The 21350-nt window shown below is 37.2% G+C and overlaps 1 protein-coding gene across 18 annotated transcripts in view; it reads left to right on the forward strand.

Moving 5' to 3' along the window:
• The window catches only part of PCM1 (pericentriolar material 1), a 109442-nt gene extending 88391 nt beyond the window's left edge, over window positions 1-21051 (forward strand). For 14 of the 18 annotated variants that reach the window (XM_025393426.1, XM_025393429.1, XM_025393430.1 and 11 more), the window contains 9 exons: window positions 1805-2002; window positions 2869-2928; window positions 3511-3640; window positions 3935-4095; window positions 6180-6252; window positions 6790-7046; window positions 17517-17609; window positions 17700-17814; window positions 18771-19115. In XM_025393426.1, the coding sequence (XP_025249211.1) occupies window positions 1805-2002; window positions 2869-2928; window positions 3511-3640; window positions 3935-4095; window positions 6180-6252; window positions 6790-7046; window positions 17517-17609; window positions 17700-17814; window positions 18771-18796 (1113 nt within the window). In that variant the 3' untranslated portion in view covers window positions 18797-19115. Of the gene's footprint in view, window positions 1-1804; window positions 2003-2868; window positions 2929-3510; window positions 3641-3934; window positions 4096-6179; window positions 6253-6789; window positions 7047-7899; window positions 8031-17516; window positions 17610-17699; window positions 17815-18770 lie in introns of all 18 variants that reach the window. The other 4 variants (XR_003120758.1, XM_025393423.1, XM_025393421.1 and 1 more) reach the window with 4 other exon arrangements.
• The last annotated feature ends 299 nt before the right edge of the window (window positions 21052-21350 follow it).

Raw genomic sequence — 21350 nt, forward strand, 5'->3', positions numbered from 1 at the left:
TAATTGTGGGTAGATCCCAAAACATTAATTTGGAAATAAGACTTTTTTTCTCAGTCTGAGGTTTGACTGCTTTTCTTTTATCCCATTCTTGATTTTTCCACAAGAGGACATACATGAAGAATAAAAGTAAATTTATATTAAATATTGCCCAGAGTGTTGAAAAATTTTTATGAGCTAGAGCTTAAATTACCGTCTTCTACATTTTTCCTTCTGAAACCCGTTCAGGATTTTTTTTCCCACAAAGCACCCAGCATATGTACGTTTTTACCATAATTATACTAGATAAGATAGTCTTTTGGTGGGAGAGAGGGTTAGGCATTGAACATCATAGTTGTTTGCCTGTTTGCTAAATAGTGTAGTCCATATTTTTAGAAAGAAAAAGAGGAGTGGTTTTACTAAAAAATGTCTAGAGTATACTTATTTGAAGATTCTCAACCTAAAATAATCAAAAGGGTCAGAATCTACTTTAAAGAGAGTTGATTCAAGCGCAGTGTGTGAGGGATAGCTGCCTGGGAAGCACAGATTCCAAAGAATAGACATCAGAAGTTTGGGATCATTATATCAGGGGTCCCCAACCCCCAGGCTGGTGAGCAGCAGGCGAGTGAGCAAAGCTTCATCTGTATTTACAGTTGCTCCTCATGGCTCTCATTACTGCCTGAGCTCCACCTCCTGTAAGATCAGCAGCAGCATTAGATTCTCATAGGAGAGTGAACCCTTCTGTGAACTGCACGTGTGAGGGATCTAGGTTACATGCTCCTTATGAGAATCTAATTCCTGACCTGTCACTGTCTCCCATCACCCCCAAATGAGATCATCTAGTTGCAGGAAAATAATCTCAGGGCTCCCACTGATTCTACATTATGGTGAGTTGTATAGTTATTTCACTATATGTTACAATGTAATAAAGGGCATAATCAATGTAATGTGCTTGAATCATTCTGAAACCTTCCCCCAACCTATGTTTGAGGGAAACATTGTCTTCCGTGAAACCAGGTCCTGGTGCCAGAAAGGTTGGGGACTGCTAATTTATCTGGAGAGAGTTTAGGGAAGCTTAAGAGAATTTCATCATCTTTCTATATAAGGCTTAATGCGTAGTAAAGGAGGCAGTTAATCTGTAACAAAGATCAGTGGTTAGAAGGCAGGAGGTCTGGTCTCTGATGTCTCCTAGTCATTTACAGAACAAGAACAATGAGGAAGAGAGTTAATGTATTGTCTAAGAGAGTTAATGTATTGTCTAAGAAGGAGAAATCACCAACGTACAAGTTGCCAGGGCTTAATTTCCTCCTTGATATAATATAAATGTAGAGGGTCTTGAAATCCTGTTTTCTTTTACATGATCCTGTATATCAACTTGAATAGAACTTAAGTTTACTTTTGAAGAAAAATTTAAATTAGAATGGTTGGCTTAAGTAAAGAAGGAATCTTTAAAAGTATACTAATGGTACATTTAGAGGTGGAAGATTTTGTCTTTTCCTTTTATAGCACTTACACATATACTACAGCAATAAATAGTATCTCTTGTACTGTCAGGGAGCTTTCTGGTATCAGAAATCCCTGTCTGAATACATTTGTGCCCAGCAGTTACATCAAATAGTGACTAAATATAGATGACCATATATGTCCTTCCCTTGTATATACTCTTTAAGCAGGACTAACAACATTCCTACTTAGTAATATAGCAGTATTCTTTACTAATACTAACCTATCTTTCCTTAGTAATCATAAACATTAGTTTTAAGTTTTTCAGTACTTAAAAGTAATTGAAGTTCACTATCTTTAAATTATTTGGTTTATGTTTAAATAGGATTCACTGGCAAAATTTGCTGGCAGAAAACTGAAAGACTGTGGAGAAGATCTTCTTGTAGAGATATCTGAAGTGTTGTTCAATGAATTGGCTTTCTTTAAGCTTATGCAAGATTTGGATAATAATAGTATAACTGTTAAACAGAGATGCAAAAGGAAAATAGAAGCAGCTGGAGTGATACAGTCTTACGCCAAAGAGGTAGATAACATTCATTTTGATTTTAGGATAATTGGCACATAAATACAGTTCTTAATCATTATTATTAACTGAAATCACATTTTACCTCAGCAAAAGTAGTTGTTTTTTGTAATACCAGTTAATCACATTATAAGTCATTACATATGCTAGTCACTTATGGAATTTGAGGAGTAACAGCAGTTGCTCAAGATCAGGAATGCAGACAGAAATTGATGTTAAATGTACATTGTCAGATAATTGTCAGATAACTAGTTCACATTACTGTCCTGTATTCAGGTCTCAAAAGAGGAGAGGAGGACTGGGATCTGGCCCTGGACCAGACCCAGCTGCCTGCCATGGTTGTTATCAATCCCTATAGATTCTTGGAGAATATGCATTACCCAGAGGTCACTCCCAGTTAACACAAATGCTTATTAGTTAGGGCTTTGGTTTTACATCCCTGTAGTTTGTTCTACCTTGTCAAATTAATTTTGATCACGTGAGATTGGATGACTATTCTGCCTCAACTTGAGGCATACCAGGAAGCCTTTTCCTGACCCTCTTTTATGAGAAGGAAACAAGCCAAGACCCAAATAGAAAGAGATGGCTCTTTTTCCTTACAATCTAAAGTAGACGAAATCAAGCTATCCATTTCACACTTTTCATGATATTTATTTTCTGGATATAAATAAATTTTAGACATTGCTAAGAGCTTGAAGAAAATAAAAGCATGATACTGTAATAAATGATTAGAAAGTAATACAGGATAGGCTCAGGTCTATAATCCCAGTATTCTATAATCCCAGTACTAGACATGAGAACTGCTAAATATGTAAGTATGTGTCTAAGTATATTGCTAAATTCTGTGTAATTGGTTTGTTTTAAAGGCCAAAAGGATTCTTGAAGATCATGGCTCACCTGCTGGAGAGATTGATGATGAAGACAAAGTATGTGCTAATTAATTTTTGCCTAAAAATATGGCCGGGCACAGTCTCTCAAGCCTGTAATCCCAGCACTTTGGGAGGCCAAGGCGGGTGGATCATGAGGTCAGGAGTTCCAGACCAGCCTGGCCAACATGGTGAAACCCCGTCCTTACTAAAAATACAAAAATTAGCCAGATGTAGTGGTGCGCACCTGTAGTCCCAGCTACTCAGGAGGCTGAGGCAGGAGAATTACTTGAACCTGGGAGGTGGACGTGGTATTGAGCTGAGATCATGCCACTGCATTCCAGCCTTGGCAACAGAGTAAGACTCTGCCTCAAAAAGAAAAAAAAAAAGCCTAAAAATAATGCTTTTGAAACAATATAAAATTATTTTAACAGCTTTTACCTTAATGTTTGAAAGCAGACTGTATCATCAAATGACCTTTTTTCTGACAGATTTTTTTGTTTTAGAAATAAAACTAGACTATTAAAAATGGTTCTTTGTGTTTTTTATTAGATAATGATCATTATTAATATGATAGACTTACTATATAGCTTTTACACATGTACTCTAAGGAATTAATTACTCAAATATATTTGTGTCTAGGACAAGGATGAAACTGAAACAGTTAAGCAGACTCAAACATCTGAGGTGTATGATGGTCCCAAAAATATAAGATCTGATATTTCTGATCAAGAGGAAGATGAAGAAAGTGAAGGATGTCCAGTGTCTATTAGTAAGTTTAAAGGCTCTGTACTATCTTTATATTTTAGTTTTTGTAGGTCATTTATTGGAACAGTGTGGTGGAGTATAACAAGTATAGAATTAAGTGTCAAAGAACTGATTTTGAATTTCACTGTAACCCTGAATTATCTGGCCTTTCTGCACTGTACGTTTTCTAATACATACTGTTTGAAGATTTCAGATACTGTATATAAAGCATCTGTGCCAGGCAGGAATGCAATAAATGATAGCCGTTGTTAAGATTATGTGCTGAAATCTACTAAAAATTGTGTGTTAATCAACTTAGATTTGTCTAAAGCTGAAACTCAGGCTTTAACTAATTATGGAAGTGGAGAAGATGAAAATGAGGAAGAAGAAATGGAAGAATTTGAAGAAGGCCCCGTGGATGTCCAGACTTCCCTTCAGGCTAACACTGAAGCTACCGAAGAAAATGAACATGATGAACAGGTATTCCCATTAGCCTTATTTTAACTACTCAAAGTAGATCCTTCTAAATTTTCAGCTTTCATGAATGGAAGCCTGATTAATATGCTTATTAAAATCTGAAATACCAGGGTTTTTTTTATAATTGTTTTTCAGAGACAGGGTCTTGCTCAGTCTTCTGGGCTAGAGTGCAGTGGTGTAATTGTAGCTCACTGCTCATATCCTCAAACTCCTGAGCTCAAGCGATCCTCCCACCTCAGCCTCCCCCCAAAATTCTGGGATTACAGACGTGAGCCACCACACCCATCCAATAGTTTATACATTTTAAATTATACACTGTTTTTAGTGGTGTGATTAAATCTCACACCAGCCCACTCCTTCCTATTTGAGTTGTGAGTCATTTCATTATCCAACATGTCTACACTGTGTACACTACCTGCTTGTTAATCACTTAATAGCCATCTAGGGTAAGCAGATAGATTTGCAGTATCACAGTGTTCAAACAGCCCTTATTAATGGCCCCAAAGCACAAGAGAATTGTTCTGTTTTATTATTAGTTATCGTTAATCTCTCACTGTGCTCAATTTATAAATTAAACTTTATCATAGATAAGTATTTATGGGGAAAAACAGTATAAATGGGGTTTGGTACTATCCACAGTTTTGGAACATACATTCTCTGGATGAAGGGTACTTTTTTATGTTTTTTTCCTCCCTAGTCTAGATCTTTTCCTCTGGAGTTTGACATTTTACTGTGATGTGCCTTGTTGGGGTATTTTTTCATTATTTGCAGTGGATACTCAGTGATTGTTTTCAACTTGGTAAATTTTTAAATTCTGTTTATTACTGCCACACCATTTTCTCTTTTCTCTCCTTCTGTACTTAATATTATCAGATATTATTAGTACTCATGGATTAATCTTTTAATTTTCTCCTCTTTTCGTTATCTTTTGGTTTTACCTTGAGAGATTTTCTTTAACACTTGCATGAAATTATTTTTATTTCAGCTGTCATATTTTTAACTTCTAAACAGTTTTTTTTCTGATTATTACTTTTTTGTAATGCCCTGTTATTTCACAGAAGCATTATCTTCTGTTTTCAAATGTCTGCTGAACCTTGGTTGTTTATATTAAACAGTGATATACCAAAAAGCATGTTAAGGCTCTTTTGGGCTTCACTGTAGGTAGGGCATTTGGGGAGACAGCCAGCGTATTCCTAGAAACTTGTAAATGTCAGTATCTATTGGTCTTTTCTTTGAGGTGGTTTAGATTCTCCAAATTAGGATCCTTCACTGTCCTGCCTGGAGTATATAAGCTTGGCTGCTGGTATTCTGAAGCTAGATTGGGAATGGGGCTGAGGTCCCACCGTTTTACAGGCATGCACTAGATTATTCTGTTTTCAGTATTCTATTTAGGTTGGTGCAGAAGTAATTGTGGTTTTGGTCGTTTTTTCAATGGCAAAACCCACAATTACTTTTACACCAATCCGATACTTTACTGTGTCCTCATTTGTCTCTCCACCTCTACTCCCAGTAGCCCCAGGTCTGCAGCTCACTAGTTTAATTTCTCTAAAATATAATCTGCCATTTTCTGTTGAGGTTGAAGGAGAGAACCTACGTAGTCACATGTTCCTTAAACAGTTTTAAACGACTACCACCACCACCACCGTTTCATCACCAGCTCCTGCCCGAACATCATATGCCTTCCTTTCTAGATCTGTTACTTACAGTTATGAGGTGAATCTCAATTTTTGTTTCCTCTCCCTGCTGAAGGCATTTAACTTTGTTCATCTTCCTGTCCTCACTTCCTCCTTCATTCCCTTTTTGGCTGCATTAAGTGTCTTTTAGAGTCTGAAGAAAAATGAACAATGCAGTCTATTTATTTCAGCTGTATTATTTTTTGTGTGTTTTTTTAGAAAAGAAGGAAACCCTTTAACTTAGCCATCTTGAAATCACAACCAAAGCCTCCTTCTTGAGATAGTTTTAGAAGATACTTTTAAATTTGTTTGTATGAAGTTCTTGGGTTGGACAAAAACTACACACTGGTAATCATCTCTTTTATAGTGACCATATATTTCAGGCCCTGCTATTAAAACATTTTTCCCTTTTAGGTCCTACAACATGACTTTCAGAAGACAGCAGAAAGCATAAATGTCCCACTGGAACAAGAAGCCACTAGTAAAGGTAACAAATCTAAATAAGTCTTTGATTTTAAGATAATTTCCTTTATTTGCTTAAAAGCTAAAAAAAAACAAAACAAAACAGAAAACACCAAATTCTTAGTTTGAAAGTACTTTGGACCTGATATATATTTTTCTTCTCCGTATAAATCCTTTGTAGAAAACATAAGAATTTGTTTCTGTAAACAGCAATAAAGAAAAGGTGACAAATATTTACCTGCACAGACAAAAATTCTGTAAAGAGCATTTTTAGATACAAATATGGGAGATTTAAAAAAGCCATTTGTAGGCCTTGTTCCTGAAAGTCCTGATTTGTTAGAAATGTGGATTTCAGGAATTTGATTCTTAAAATGCTCCCAGGTGATTTTGACCAACTAAATTTGGGAACCACTGATAAGGAAAATTTGTAGTTGCCTTTTCTCTTTGGTCTCAAGTGTCTTGATTGCTCTTACTCATGCATATTGTCTTTATTAGTAAAATACAGAGTAAAATTTAATATTTTTTGCATTACATTAATATTAAGACTTTCTTTTGATGACAGATGACCAAGATAACTCTCCTGTGAAACCCTGTTACCTCAATATCTTGGAAGATGAGCAACCTTTAAATAGTGCTTCCCATAAGGACTCACCTGCTACTGTTGATTCAACTCCAGAGCCTAACCCTTTGCCATTACCTTTACCTGAAATGGAACCTTTAGTGCCTAGAGTCAAAGAAGTTAAATCTGCTCAGGAAACTCCTGAAAGCTCTCTGGCTGGAAGTCCTGATACTGAATCTCCAGTGTTAGTGAATGACTATGTACGTATCATTTACATTTCCAAATATTTTTACTTTTCATTTCTGTGCGTATTTCTTCATTTTTCAGATTAGCATTCTCAGCATGTAAACCATTTTGTGTTTAGGTTTAGAACATGTTGGAACATTTTTCTAATTCACACTTAAACTTTAGCAGAAGGGTAAGAGTGAATTAAGATGACCATCTCAAAACCCATGAGCTGTTTTATGTTTTATAATTTTGAGAACCAAAGAGATAAAAAGAATTCATTTTAAGTTCGGATCTGAAGTGGTAATGGTACATGAATCATCGTTTATCCTTTACACTACCTATTAGAATATATTGCAAATTTTCAGTAAACCTAAAGGTTTACACTTGAGATAGGAAATAAAACAGTTTGACAACACAATCTTTATACAGTGAATGATTAAAAAAGGAAAAAAAGACTAGGAAATCTGTACTCATGATAGTATTAAATGAAAATTCAAGTGGAGCCCAGGTCTGAAAAATATTTGAGCAGAGAAAAGCAAAAGCCTTAAAAATAATTAATCTTGCTGAAATTGCAATCATAAGTGAAACTTCACTTGGGTCATGTCTGATAGATGCTTATGTTAGAACCAAAGGTTAACCCCAGCCTCTCATAAGTAGCCAGCTAACATACGGATATGACTAGGGACTTTCTGAGAAGGTACCTGATAAAAGACAGTTTTCTAATTGCAAACCAAGCAAATAATTTATTTTACTTCCACATTTTCCAAATAAATACTTGTCTCTGATATTTTTGTCAATGGAACACTAAATCTCTTTTGGTCTGGTGTTCCCAGTTCCTGAATTGCTTCTTACTCAAATGAACTCTAAAATTTTATTGTGCCTCAGATTTGTCTTTTACAGTTTGGTGTCAGAGTGGGATTTGAAAGAGACCCCCTGTGGCCTCTGGAAGCATCAAGGAACCAGGCAAAAGGTGCCCATTGTGCTCACTGCTTTCTCGCTGCATCTGGAGGTCCTGAGTAAGTCCCTCTCGGATTTCAGGCTCCACAGTTTCACAGTTTGTGTCCTGAGGTCTCTGAGTTTATTTGAGTAATTTTATTTTATTTTATTTGAGACGGAGTCTTGCTCTGTTGCCCAGGCTGGAGTGCAGTGGCGCGATCTTGGCTCACTGCAACCTCTGCCTCCCGGGTTCAAGTGATTCTCCTGACTTAGCCTCCCGAGTTGCTGGGATTACAGCTACGTGCCACCAAGCCTGGCTAATTTTTTCTATTTTTAGTAGAGACAGGGTTTCACTGTGTTAGCCAGGATGGTCTGGATCTCCTGACCTTATGATCCGCCTGCCTCAGCCTCCGAAAGTCCTGGGATTACAGGCATGAACCACCACACCCAGCCGAGTAATTTTATTTTTTACTGGATCCAGAGGTCGAACTAGATGTTTGACAGTAACTAGACTGGGTCCAGTTGGCAGCCTCAGGTAGGTGAAGTTTAGAAAAATAGAGTATTATGGGTTAATTAACACCTGAGGAGTCTGGGACCCCTCTTTCTAGAACTCTAGCAAATTTTATGTTTAGAAATTATGAACATGAAACTGCTTTCTAGAGAAATGGTTAAACTTTATCAGAGAAGAGTTAAAGTTACAGTGGAGAAGTTTTAATCTAGGTAAAATTGTTTATGGAAACATTAGAAAAGAAGGGATCCCAAACGCCTCAGAAACAGTGGGAAGCAATTTTTGATTTGTGTATAGAGGCTTCTAAAAGACATAATTCCAAAATTGCCTCTGTAAAAGATTCCTTACTAAAGGCAAATAAGACAGATGAAAAGCTTAAGCAATGAATTGACAACAAAAATAAAATGAATTATATGTAGGGAGTGACTTCACTCTGACCTGTTACTCTGCTTATCCTCCTCTAATTATTCTGAATCCAATAACCCATTTGTTCAGTCATCTTAATTCTTTTGCACAATTACCCTTTCACTCTGGATGATGTGACAGAAAGGAAGTTAGGCTAATGCTTTGCTTAGTTAGACCCTCAGCCAGCACACCGAGGTCTGGCTCCTGTAACTGCTTTTACTTCTGGGTCAAAAGCTGAACTCAGAGCCATAGCAAAAGATTTTCCAAATCCCAAGGAAAATCCAAAACAGTTTGCTGAGGAATTTAGAATTAGAATGACCCTGGGCTTCCTGATTTGTCAGTTGATACACATGATATTAGCCGCTGCGGAAGCAGGTTAATGGATGACTATGGCAGGATGGCATAAGCCTCAGAAGAGTATTGCCAACCCTTTAAGAGCTACTTCTGTGGATAGCCCAAAAGATGCTACTACAGCAACCGGAAAACATCTAGAAGCTATCCCATGGTCTTTCCACAGAAGATTGACTAGTCCAAAAAGTTCAGTCTGTTTCTGATTACACGGCTAGATTGGAAATCTCATTTTTTAAACATTCTGGTCTTGAAATACAGCAGGGAGTATTTCCTGTGGGAATTGAAATGGTTTTTATGGTTTTATTCATTAATAGTCTCTGACTAGACTCTGGTCCCTTGATTAAAAAACACAAGATTGGATGGCAAGTCACTGATACGGCTAAATTAGTCACCATAGCTGAACATTTTGAGAGAACGTTAGAACTAGAAAAAAATCAGTGTCTGTAAACAGGTCATTGAAGAAAAGATTGTCCACTCTTGACCAGTCCTCTAATGGACCTACCCGTTTTGAGCCAGACTATTTCCTCATTAGATGAAGTTCCCAAGCTGGTCGGGAACAGTGGTTCACACCTGTGATCCCAGCCCTTTGGAAGGCCAAGGCAGGCGGATCACCTGAGGTCAGGAGTTCAAGATCAGCCTAACCAACATGAAGAAACCCCATCTCTGCTAAAAATACAAAATTAGCTGGGTATGGTGGTGCATGCCTGTAATCCCAGCTACTTGGATGGCTGAGGCAGGAGAATCACTTGAACCTGGTGGGTGGAGGTTGTCATGAGCCAAGATCGTGCCATTGCACTCCAGCCTGGGCAACAAGAGCAAAAGTCCATCTCAAAAAAATAAAAAAAAAGAAGTTCCCAAGGGCTTGACTCTGAAGACAGTAACACCAATGAGACATCAAGGGATTCTCTGGTATGTTATTCTCCATAAGACCTTAAATAAACATGGGGAAACTAAGATCAGCATCAGTGGGAGTCGTGTACAGTGTTGGTGGATACCTTATCCACTTTCAACCCCATCCTAGTAAATCAGCCAATCCCTTGGAGGAAAGAAAGTATGTCACGTTTCCAATCAAGTTCAGAGAATCCCCTGTGAACCAGTCCAAATGACGCTTGGACCAATCTTAGAAAAGCATGCCTTCCTACAGTATGACAATAAATTGAGAGGGCACATAAAGTTCTCTCTGGAAGGAAAGTTAATTTTAGAGCTTCCTGACCCTTCTAAACCTGAACTGCTCTGTTTCCTACAAGCAGGAATTGATCATATTTATACCAACTCAGACCTTTCTGAAATACCCAGATGTTTGTGGACTTGTTACTCAGCTGACAAAGGGAAGGTTAAAAGTGGTAAGCCTATAAAAATCCAAATATATTACTCTAAGCCATTGCCTAAATTGCCGTAATGCCCCCTAGAGTCAGAGGCAATCCAAAGGCTTTACCCAATTATAGAGGATTTAATAAAACAATTCCTTGTACTTGTCTCTATCATACTCTAATCCTACGGATAAAAAATCTATCACGCCTGTAATCCCAGTACTTTGGGAGGCTGAGGCAGGCTGATCATGAGGTCAAGAGATTGAGACCATCCTGACCAACATGGTGAAACCCCGTCTCTACTAAAAATATAAAAATTAGCTGGATGTGGTGATGCATGCCTGTAGTCCCAGCTACTCAGGAGGCTGAGGCAGGAGAAATGCTTGAACCCAGGAGGTGGAGGTTGCAGTGATCCGAGATTGCGCCACTGCACTCCAGCCTGGCCAGAGAGCGAGATTCCGTCTCAAAACAAATATACACACACACACACGTATATACATATGTAATATATATACACGTATATACATATATAATATACACACACATATATAATGTATACACACATATATACATATATATGAGACAAAGTTGGAGATTTGTTCAAGACTTAACGTGCATTAAATAAAATTGTCAGTCCAAGATTTCCTGCTGTTCCAAATCCTAACACTTTGTTTTCTAACGTGCCTACAGATTCTAAATGGTTCACAGTGTGATAGATCTTTGCTTGGCCTTTTTTAGTATTCCAGTAAGCCAGTAGTTCTCTGCTTGTACCTGAAAAAACCAGCAATATACTTGGACTGCAATGCCACAGGGGTTCGCTGAAGCTCTATCTTGTTTTTCTCAGACATTATACCAAGACCTGTCAGTCAACCTTACAATTCTCTAGAAATTGTATTCTGTCTATATGTAGATCATCTTTTACACTTTTAGCTTACGAGGGACATAAGGCCTCAATGGCAAAACTTTAGAGCTGCTGTCCCCAGCCTTTTTGGTACCAGGGACTGGTTTCATGGAAGACAATTTTTCCATAGACTGGGTAAGGGGGATGGTTTCAGGATGACTGAAACGCATTACCTTTATTGTATACTTTATTTCTATTATTGTGTTATATAATGAAATTGGTATACAACTCACTACAATGTAGAATCAGTGGGAGCCCTGAGCTTGTCTTCCTGAAACTAGATGGTCACATCTGGGGATGATGGGAGATAATGACACAGCATCAGGCATTAGAGTCTCATAAGGAGCACACAACCTAGATCTCTAGCATGCACAGTTCACCATAGGGTTCGAGCTCCTACGAGAATCTGTTGCCACCGGTGATCTGACAGGAGGCGGAGCTCAGGCGAGAATGTGAGTGATGGGAGTAGGTTTAAATAAAGGTGAAGCTAGGCTTTCTGGCTCTCCCCCACCACTCACCTCCTGCTGTTTGGCCTGGTTACTAACAGGCCCTGGACCAGTACTGGGGGTTGGGGATCCCTGCTCTAGAGTAAAGGTCCATTACATAGGACATGATCTGACTGCAGAGGGAATTTTCCTCTTAACTGAAATAATAAAAACAATCCAAGGGTTCCATTGGCCCCCAACTAAGGCAGTTAAGGGAGTTCATTGGTCTTATGGAATACTGTAGATCTTGAATCCCAAATTTCTCTGCTGGCTTCCCCCTTGTCTGAACTTAGAAAAATCTCTGTCCCAGCTTTGCCATGGGAAGATAATGATGAACAAGCTTTCAATAAAATACAACTGGCCTTATAACCTCCTCCAAGTTCAAGACACCCTAATTATTTAAAACCTTTCACTTTGTGATTATCACATGTGATAATCCGTCCTTAGGAGTCTTTACTCAGAAATGTGGAGGAAGCTATTGACCCATTACTTATTATAGGTTACAGTTAAATCGAATTGTCAGAGCATATCTAAACCATCTAAAAGCAGTGACAGCAGCAGCTAAATTGGTAGAAACTTTACGTGACCTAGTATTATGGAATAAATGTTACCTACAGGTTTCACATACAGTTGAAAGCTTATTATATTCCAGTCAGATCCAACATGTCTTAATAAGTAGACTAACATTTTATGATATCCTTCTCCTGTCACCTTCTAATCTCTATCTCAGACGTGAATCTGCTTAACCCTACCACTTGCTGCCTCTGTCCGAACATTAGGAAGACCGTAACTGTGTGTATGTGTGGTGTCCTAACTATTGACTCCTCACACTGACTTACGGAAAACTTCATTAGATGATTCTGAATAAATACATTTTATTGTTGGATCCTATGATAAAACTGTAGAGGACAAATACTGAGCAGGACATGCTGTAACAACTTAATATGAACTAATAGAAAAGGGAACTCTTCCTCAACTTAAGTCAGGAGAACCCAAAGAATTACGTGATCTAAGCCTTACCATATAGCAAAACGCAAATCAGTCTTCATTTATACAGATAACTGGTATGCCTTTGGAGTGAGTGATGATTTTGGAATGTTGTGGAAACAAAGAGGGTTTCTACCTTGTAGTGGAACCTCCATCAGTACTGGACCTCTGCCAGATGAGCTGCTTTCAGCTATTCTGCTGCCCTAACAAGTAGCTAATAAAAATGATGCTCATGCTCATAGGACTGAATCTGAGTATCAAGGAAATGCATGTGTGGACTTTTATGGCCAAGTCTGACATTGACAAAATGTGCATTTTGAATGAACTCCACAGAACTGACCAAGATCAGATCACTCAGGATAATTTGTTCAGTAAACAATGCTGTGCACCTGAGTTGAAACAACAAAAATGGAATCTTAAAGGAAGCAAATTTAATGCTCAATAAGAACTTACTGAAGGCCCAGACAGCCAGGTGGTCCTTCCTGAGTCCTTCAAACTGCCATTATTATTAAAGGCCCTGCACTCTACCAACTATCACGGTGAAGAAAAATGGTTCAGATTATGAAAAAGATGATGAAAGCAGAAATGGCTTATAACAGTGTGACTTGTCAAACTCATAAAGCCAGAAAGACCCTTAAGATTTCTACCACCTGCTAGACCATTTGTAGGTCTGCAGATGGATTTCATTCATTTGCCACCCACAATGAGATATCAGTATATTCTTGTGTTAGTGTACCTGTTTTCAGGATAGATTGGGACTTAAAAGGCTGATGCCACAACAGTAGCAAAAGGTTTTTAGGAAATGTATTTCCTTTATGGGGTATTTCTGGAGAGATCTCCAGTGATAAGGGAACTGATTTTCCCGAACAGGTTATCGAATAAACAAGATTTTCAAAGTCGGTGGCACTACCATTGCCCTTATCCTCTTTCTTCTGGAAAGCTTGAATGGACAGATGATATCTTGAAACTAAAATGAGCAAAATTGTCAACTGGATTACCTTGGTCAAAAATGTTACCACTGGCCCTAATGGCAATTAGATCAACCCCTACAGAAAAACTCAAATTTGACCCCTTATGAAATAACTGGAAGACCTATGCCTTTAGTAGTGGAACCCCATGTATCACCTGTATTTGTTAGCTCTGAAATGACTCAATACTCCAAGACCTTAATGGATCATGCAAAAGTCTATTTCCACGAGCTGAAGGAGGCTTTTTGTGAACTGTGTACCAACGATGATCCATGACTGGCTTCCATAACTTAGAATGTGGAGATTGGATCTTTTGGAAACAACAGCCCTTGAGCCTCATTGGAAAGGACTGTACCAGACGGTTCTTACTACTCACGATGCAGCAAAACTTCAGGGTTTTGAGCCTTGGGTCCATCTCTCTCAAGTAGAGAGAGCTTCCTTAGACTCTTGGACTTGGCAACCTATAGGTAACTTAAAGATATCTAAGGGAAAGCCTTCCCTAGGAGCAGGTGGCATCACGAAGTAAACAACTTCCCACCACAGTGGAACAAGACTACATATAACGTCTCATTAAGATTTGTTTTGGTTTTGCATTAACACATAATGTTCAAACTTTTGTTAGGAACTTTTCCTACTCAAACCGAATATCCTCTAAGGTCTGATGTTGAAAGCATAGCCACTGTCAACCAAAGCAGTTGCTGGCCATGTAGTCATGTAGATGAATGGAATCACAACTAATACTGAAATCTATTGCCGTACACACTTAGGTGAGCAGTTCAGGAAACTGGTTTTATGAAGAGGTTTGGTATCCTTCCCCTGGCAGGTTGGTTGATATTTATGATTGACTGACTTGGCACTAGGAAGAAGTTATTAGAAGCAAAGGTATGTTCTGTAACTACTATTGATTTTATTGCTGGTAATTTTATCACTATGGACAGAAAACCTTAATAGAACTGGGCCTAATCTAGCCAGGGTTCCAGTCTCCCTATCTGCAGTCAAACTTTTTGGTTTAACACAAATTATGGAGACTGCTTTCCTATATAATGACACATATTTAAAATCAGAACTTCACCATAATACCCTTGACTGTATTAGTAGAGAACTGACTGAAACTGACATGGGTTCAAAGGAAACTCTAGAGGCAAATGGAATACCCCTATAGTTTCACTATGTACAATAGGGTTTTTTAGATCAATATTGAGGGCGTATTTGAAAAGGAAAGTCATCCTTATTTGGTGATGGTACCCATATGTAATACATAGAAGTGTTTTTTTTTCCTCTTCCATTAATAGAATCATAACCATTCTACCTGGCAATGTGCAGATGCAGATATGACAAAGAATAACCATGACAATCACATCATTCCCAGTTGGTGGGTAATAGGATCTCCTTTGCCCCTTTCTCTCAGTAATACTGAGTTATTCATCTTGTATGGCAACAAAATATATAAATGTTTTCACCTATATGATCTGGACACTGTGGTTTGGGCTATTTCCTACCTAAACTGACCAGATATGAAATGGTAGTGAAATTCTTAACCTGGGATTGTGTGTACATAAAGTGACCCCTTAAAAAAGAACTCCTTGTGATCTCCCAAACTCAAATATATGAAGGAGTTCTAGATTTTGTTATTTCCTAAGATCCTTTTTTCTTTAGCTGGCAGCCTCTGAATTGGAAAAATCGCTTATGAATATTTCAGCAACTCTTGAAAAAAAGTTTTAATGATACTTTTGATACTCTTCAAGCAGTACAATCTGAGATGAGTGATTTGGCCTCACTGGAACTCCAGTAGAAGTTTAGCTGCTCACAGGGATGAGCTTTGGTGAAAAGTATTGTTTTTATGTTAATTAGATATTGTTGCCCCAAATTTAAAAGATCTTAATAAATCATTTTTTTAATCAGATTAGCAAGGCCTCCTCCATTGATTTATTCGGTTGGTTAAATTTTGGCCCCTGGGAATCTTTGCTTAGAGAGATTTTTCAGTTCTTGCTACAGTTACTGTGTTTTCTTCCCTTGTGCGTTATATCCCCACAAGGGGTTTAAATGCTTTCCAGCAACCACTGACACGTCACATGATTGCCATCAGGGAAACTAACACTGACTATGTAAATCTTGATGGAGGCTGCATGACTGAATCTCAACGTACCTTTTGATAACAACTTTACCTGACTTTTCATCCCAGCATCTGCGTCAGTAGTGGTAACAGGATAATGCTACTCCATTTGGCCACCCTCAAGCCAAAAGGGGGGAATTGTTAAAGCAAAATTAAAATGGAGATCAGGCCTGAAAAATCCCTGACCAAAACCCCCATACAACAAAGGCCTTTAAAACAGCCTTAATCTTCCTTAAACTGCAAACATAAGTGAAACTTAACTTGGGTGATTTCCAATCAATGCTTTTGTTGGATAGAACTAAAAGGAGTTTGAGACCAGCCTGGGCAACATACTAAGACTCTGTCTCTACAAAAAATTAAAAATTAGCCAGGCATGATAGTGCTTGCTTGTGGTCCTAGCTACTCAGGAGGCTAAGGCGGGAGGATCACTTGAGCCCAGGAGTTCTAGGCTGTGGTGAACTGTGATTGCCCCCACTGCATTCCAGTCTGGGCAAGAGTGAGGCCCTGTGTCTAAAAAAAAAAAAAAATTCTTAAAGATACATTTACAGTTATGACTTCATAATTTTTAGGGGCCTTATAATCTTTAGAAAACATTAGTACAAAGAATAACTCTTTTAACTCTTTTGTTTGCCTCACTACCGGTACAATTATACATTTAAAACTCTGAAATTTCAATTACCGGTTAGATTTATTCTTTTCATGTGATCATTGTGTAGAGTTGCCATAGAAGATACTTAATTGAAATTAAGTCAGAGGTAGGTTATAAAAGCTCTTGACTTTGAATTTTAGTCAGGGATCCTACTGAATGTTTTTGTGCAAAGAAGTGAAATGGTCAAATTTATGGACTGTGAAGATTAATCTGATGACTATAGGATATATTGTCAAGCTAGATTAGGGGATCTACTGTTGTATAAGTATGAAATATGAGCTGAACAGGAGCATGATGAGTGAAAAATACTGCAAGAAGAAGAAAAACCTACGATTTCTACTTGGATAATTGGTAGAATTATGATACTATTAAAAATGAGAAGGGAGAACTAGGAGAAAAAAAAAGAGTTCAAGTTTAGGAAAAACAGTTTGAGGTGATCACAGAAGACAGTTACTGAATTCATACATCAGCTTTCTAACTGAGCGCCATCAGAGTTGATACATTGAAAAGTTTGTAAGTGGTTATTTACATTCTGCCGGATATGGCTCTTATGTGTTCAGTAAACGTATGAAGAAACAAGAGTTGTCTTTCTAGTGTTTTTAGTCCTGGTTGTAACTACTGTTTCTTCGGCATGTATAAACTGCCCTCCCCACCCCGCCACTATTTTTGTGTTTTTTTTGACAAAATGGTAACAGCTTGACAGTATGTTTCACAGCTGTGATATGTAGCTTTTCCTATGAACTCCTTATTTCCAAATTATTCATAGAGCTGATTGTAGAAGAAAACGAAATATGATAGAATTACTGATAAAATAATTCACTATTTCTTCACATGGGTGACTTTGGTTTGGATCTAGAGTACGTATTTTTTTTTTTCCATTAAATTACAGGAAGCAGAATCTGGTAATATAAGTCAAAAGTCTGATGAAGAAGATTTTGTAAAAGTTGAAGATTTACCACTGAAACTGACAATATATTCAGAGGTATTTGTCTGTCTTTAATTAAACTTGTCTTTATATAACAAATATTGTTAAAATGAAAAATGATTTGTATTTTTAATTTTCATTCCAAAGGCAGATATAAGGAAGAAAATGGTAGAAGAAGAACAGAAAAACCATTTGTCTGGTGAAATATGTGAACTGCAGACTGAAGAATTAGCTGGAAATTCTCAGACACTAAAAGAACCCGGTAAGAGTTATCTATTTAAATCTTGCCATATTATTTTTGGTTGTTCTATTTTTTACTTTTTAGTTTGGTTAAGTATATGTACATTTTGTTCCATCAACTTTGGTCATTATCCCTTGCTGCTGCTCCTCTACTTTCTTCCAGGTTCTCTGTTCAGTTTTACCCATATTCTTACATTACTAAGGCTATTAAATATACTTATATTTTGTTTTTGTAATATAATTAAATGGTTCTATACTTTCTCTGAGGATGCTTCTATATAAATATCATTCATTGTAGAGCCAAGCAATAGTCTCAGTAGCCTCAGATTTCTTTCTGTATGAGTCTAATAACACAGCTCTTGAGCCATTCAGTGTTTCTTGCATCAGGGTCAAAGGGTTTTTTTCTTTTTGTTGTTCTCCATCAGTTCATCAGTTGATGAAAATCACATGATATCTCGTTGTTTTTGTTTTTCCTGGAAATGGAGTGAGAAGGAAAGACCCTTCAGGTATCAGACCTTCAGTTAATTTCTGAGTTTTCAGCCCACTTCTACCTGTTAGAACATGGTACCCTTCTCAGCTACAGCCTATTGCAAGTGTTTGAGCTGCAGCTTCCTCCACTCTCTTTGGGTATGCTTCCGTCTGCATTGAGCATTCTGGTAATTTGTTGATATCCCCTGTTCTGTTTTCTCCCAACCAGTCTTCTTTGTTGGTCTAGATTTATTCTATTCTATAGTTCTTTTCTATTCCTAGTGCAGTGTTTTTAGAGAGACAGGATGTACTCACTCTGCCATATTGAATCAGAAACCTCACCTATTCTTTTTTTACCGTATGCTATTAGGGAATTGTATTAGCAAGCTAAATTAGGATTTCTTTTATAATAACCTTATATTAAAAGTAAAAGCTTTAATGGCAGAGCACAATGTTAAATTCTAGTAATTTGATAAGTAATTTATAAAGCATTATTATTCTGTTTTTCAGAAACGGTGGGAGCCCAGAGTATATGAGATGTCTTCAGAGGCTCATCTAACTCTGTCCTTACATAGTCAATGCATATATGAAAACAATACTAAATAAACATCTGATCTGTATAAAAATGTAAATTAGTTTGACACTGCTTTTTTGATAGGTATGGTCATTTCTCCCCATAGTAGATTAAAACATCAGAAACTGAATTCTGGACAGATTTAAGCCTTGACACACTGTGGTGGTTTTTTTTGTTTTTTTTGTTTTGTTTTTTTTCCTTCTTTGGTCTTGATTTTTTTCCCCATTGTGATGTTTGGTAACGAATTTAAAATGTAGTTTTAAATAAAGTTTGGACTCATCTATAAAGTATCTTTTTTGGAAATTATGTTGAATTCTATACAGCAAGTCAATGTTTTATATAATTTTAGGCTGCTCAGAAAAGAGCAGTGGTTAAGAGTTAGAGAAATATATTATTTGTTATAAAGCCCATCTATTAGGCCAGTCTTCCAAATAATGCCAGTGTTGCTGCTGTTGGGTCTGATGTTCTTTTAGATACCTGCAGGTCCTATTCCTGTACAAGAATAGGGCAGATTATCAAGGTATCCAGGATACCTGTGAAGTTACAGAATATTTATTAATCCATTGAAATTGGATAGTAAGTTTAGAACATAGGTTCTCAGTATCTGGAACTTAACTTACATCGTTATCTGTTAGGATTTGAAATTCTGGAAAATATTTATCTACATCACCTCAGTTTAAAAGTGAAAAAAAAAAAGCTTTATATACTTAGGGAGATTTCTGCACAGAGAAGTAACATTGTGATTAATTTTAAATGAAAAACTTAACTTTTTCAAGTGGGAATAAGTAGAACTAAATTTCTATAATAAAATAGTAAGATTCTGTTTGTCTTCTGATAAACTTGGCTATTGAGATGGTAATTTAAAGCCAAAGCATAGCAGTTTCTCTTGTGTGTAGTGAGGCTGAAGCAGATTTGCAGGTGAAGTATTGAAAGTTTATGTGACTTGAAGTAAATCAGCTTTGAAAGGTGATTTACTTTTTATCCCAGATTGTCCATATACCCAGTAAAGCTTCAAAAAACCAGATAACAATGAATTAGTCAACCTTATAGATTCTTCCTCAAATACGAAGAATTAGTTCCAATAAGTATTTTAACTTTGTTAACAACTGAAATACCCCATAAAAAAAGAACTTGTTGAGTATTCCTTTAAAATTGTTACTTGCTGCCCAGGCACCATGGCTCACTCCTGTAATCCCAGGACTTTGGGAGGCTGAGGCGGGCAGATCATGAGGGCAAGAGATCGAGACCATCTTGGCCAACATGGTGAAACCCCATCTCTACTGAAAATACAAAAATTAGCTGGGAGAGGTGGCGCACACCTGTAGTCCCAGCTACTTGGGAGCCTGAGGCAGAAGAATAGGTTGAACCTGGGAGATGAAGGTTGCAGGTTGCAGTGAGCCGAGATCATGCCACTGTACTCCAGCCTGGTGACAGAGCGAGACTCCATCTTAAAAAAAAAAAAAAAAGTTGCTGTATACCTCAGTGTAATGTCCGTTCAAGGAGTATTAAATGAGGATTTCTCTACGAGGACATTTACTGTATTGCTACTTAAATTATGGAAGACAGTGTATCTTCGATTTTAATAAAACCTATTCAGAAAATTACCAATTCAGAATTAGAAGTTCTTATCCAGGTGCTCTAACTTCAGGGAAATTGGAACAATAAGTTATGTTACATGCATACTCAAATTCTTTATTTTCTAGACTTTAAGCAGGAAAGGGTAAATACTTTGTTTTGGTACTCAAGCCAAGCCTTACATATTGTCTCTCTCTCTCTCTCTCTGCATGCATATTAAAGTGAAAAAATTTTATTTATATCTTAGTTATTACCATAGTACTTACAAACCTTATCAAAATTGCTTATTTGACTTGTGTTACAGCTGCTATTAATCTAAGTCTATTGTTTTTCTATTTTAGTAGATAATTTAGTTTTAAAATACCTAGGGTTTGAGAGCAGATATATTTATTTAATCTGTTTAGTAAACTATTGCTGAAGGGTTAGGCATTTAATATTCCTATTTGTCCTAATTTTGAAGTTAAAAATTTTGGTTACAGATAGAGTGAGAAAAGGTCAAACTGAGTGAGAGAGAATTTTATGCAGGTTGAGATAATGCCTAAAATAATGAGCTGGCCGGACTGTTGAGGTACTCTTTGTATTTTGTAACACTGACTTTGGGTAAATGCTTTTTCACTGGTAATAAATATATATCCTGTATACAACTCTGAATTGTATTTTCATTTAAATTCACATACTCACTTATGTTTCAGAATTTATTCCACAATGGTGGCTTGACAGTTTTAAATGTAAAACAAACAACAACAAAAAAACAGAACATGAGAAATGATGTGTCAGTCAGCCAGAAAGCTGACTGAACTTGAGATTTTTTTGTTTTTACAGTGAACAGACACTTTATTATTTCTTAGTTATATTTGTTTTATATACTGTTTGAAGAATGTACATGTTGGCCGGGCACAGTTGCTCACGCCTGTAATCCCAGCACTTTGGGAGGCCGAGGC

This window comes from Theropithecus gelada, chromosome 8 (genome assembly GCF_003255815.1).
Source record: "Theropithecus gelada isolate Dixy chromosome 8, Tgel_1.0, whole genome shotgun sequence".
In the NCBI taxonomy this organism is placed as follows: Eukaryota; Metazoa; Chordata; class Mammalia; order Primates; family Cercopithecidae; genus Theropithecus; species Theropithecus gelada.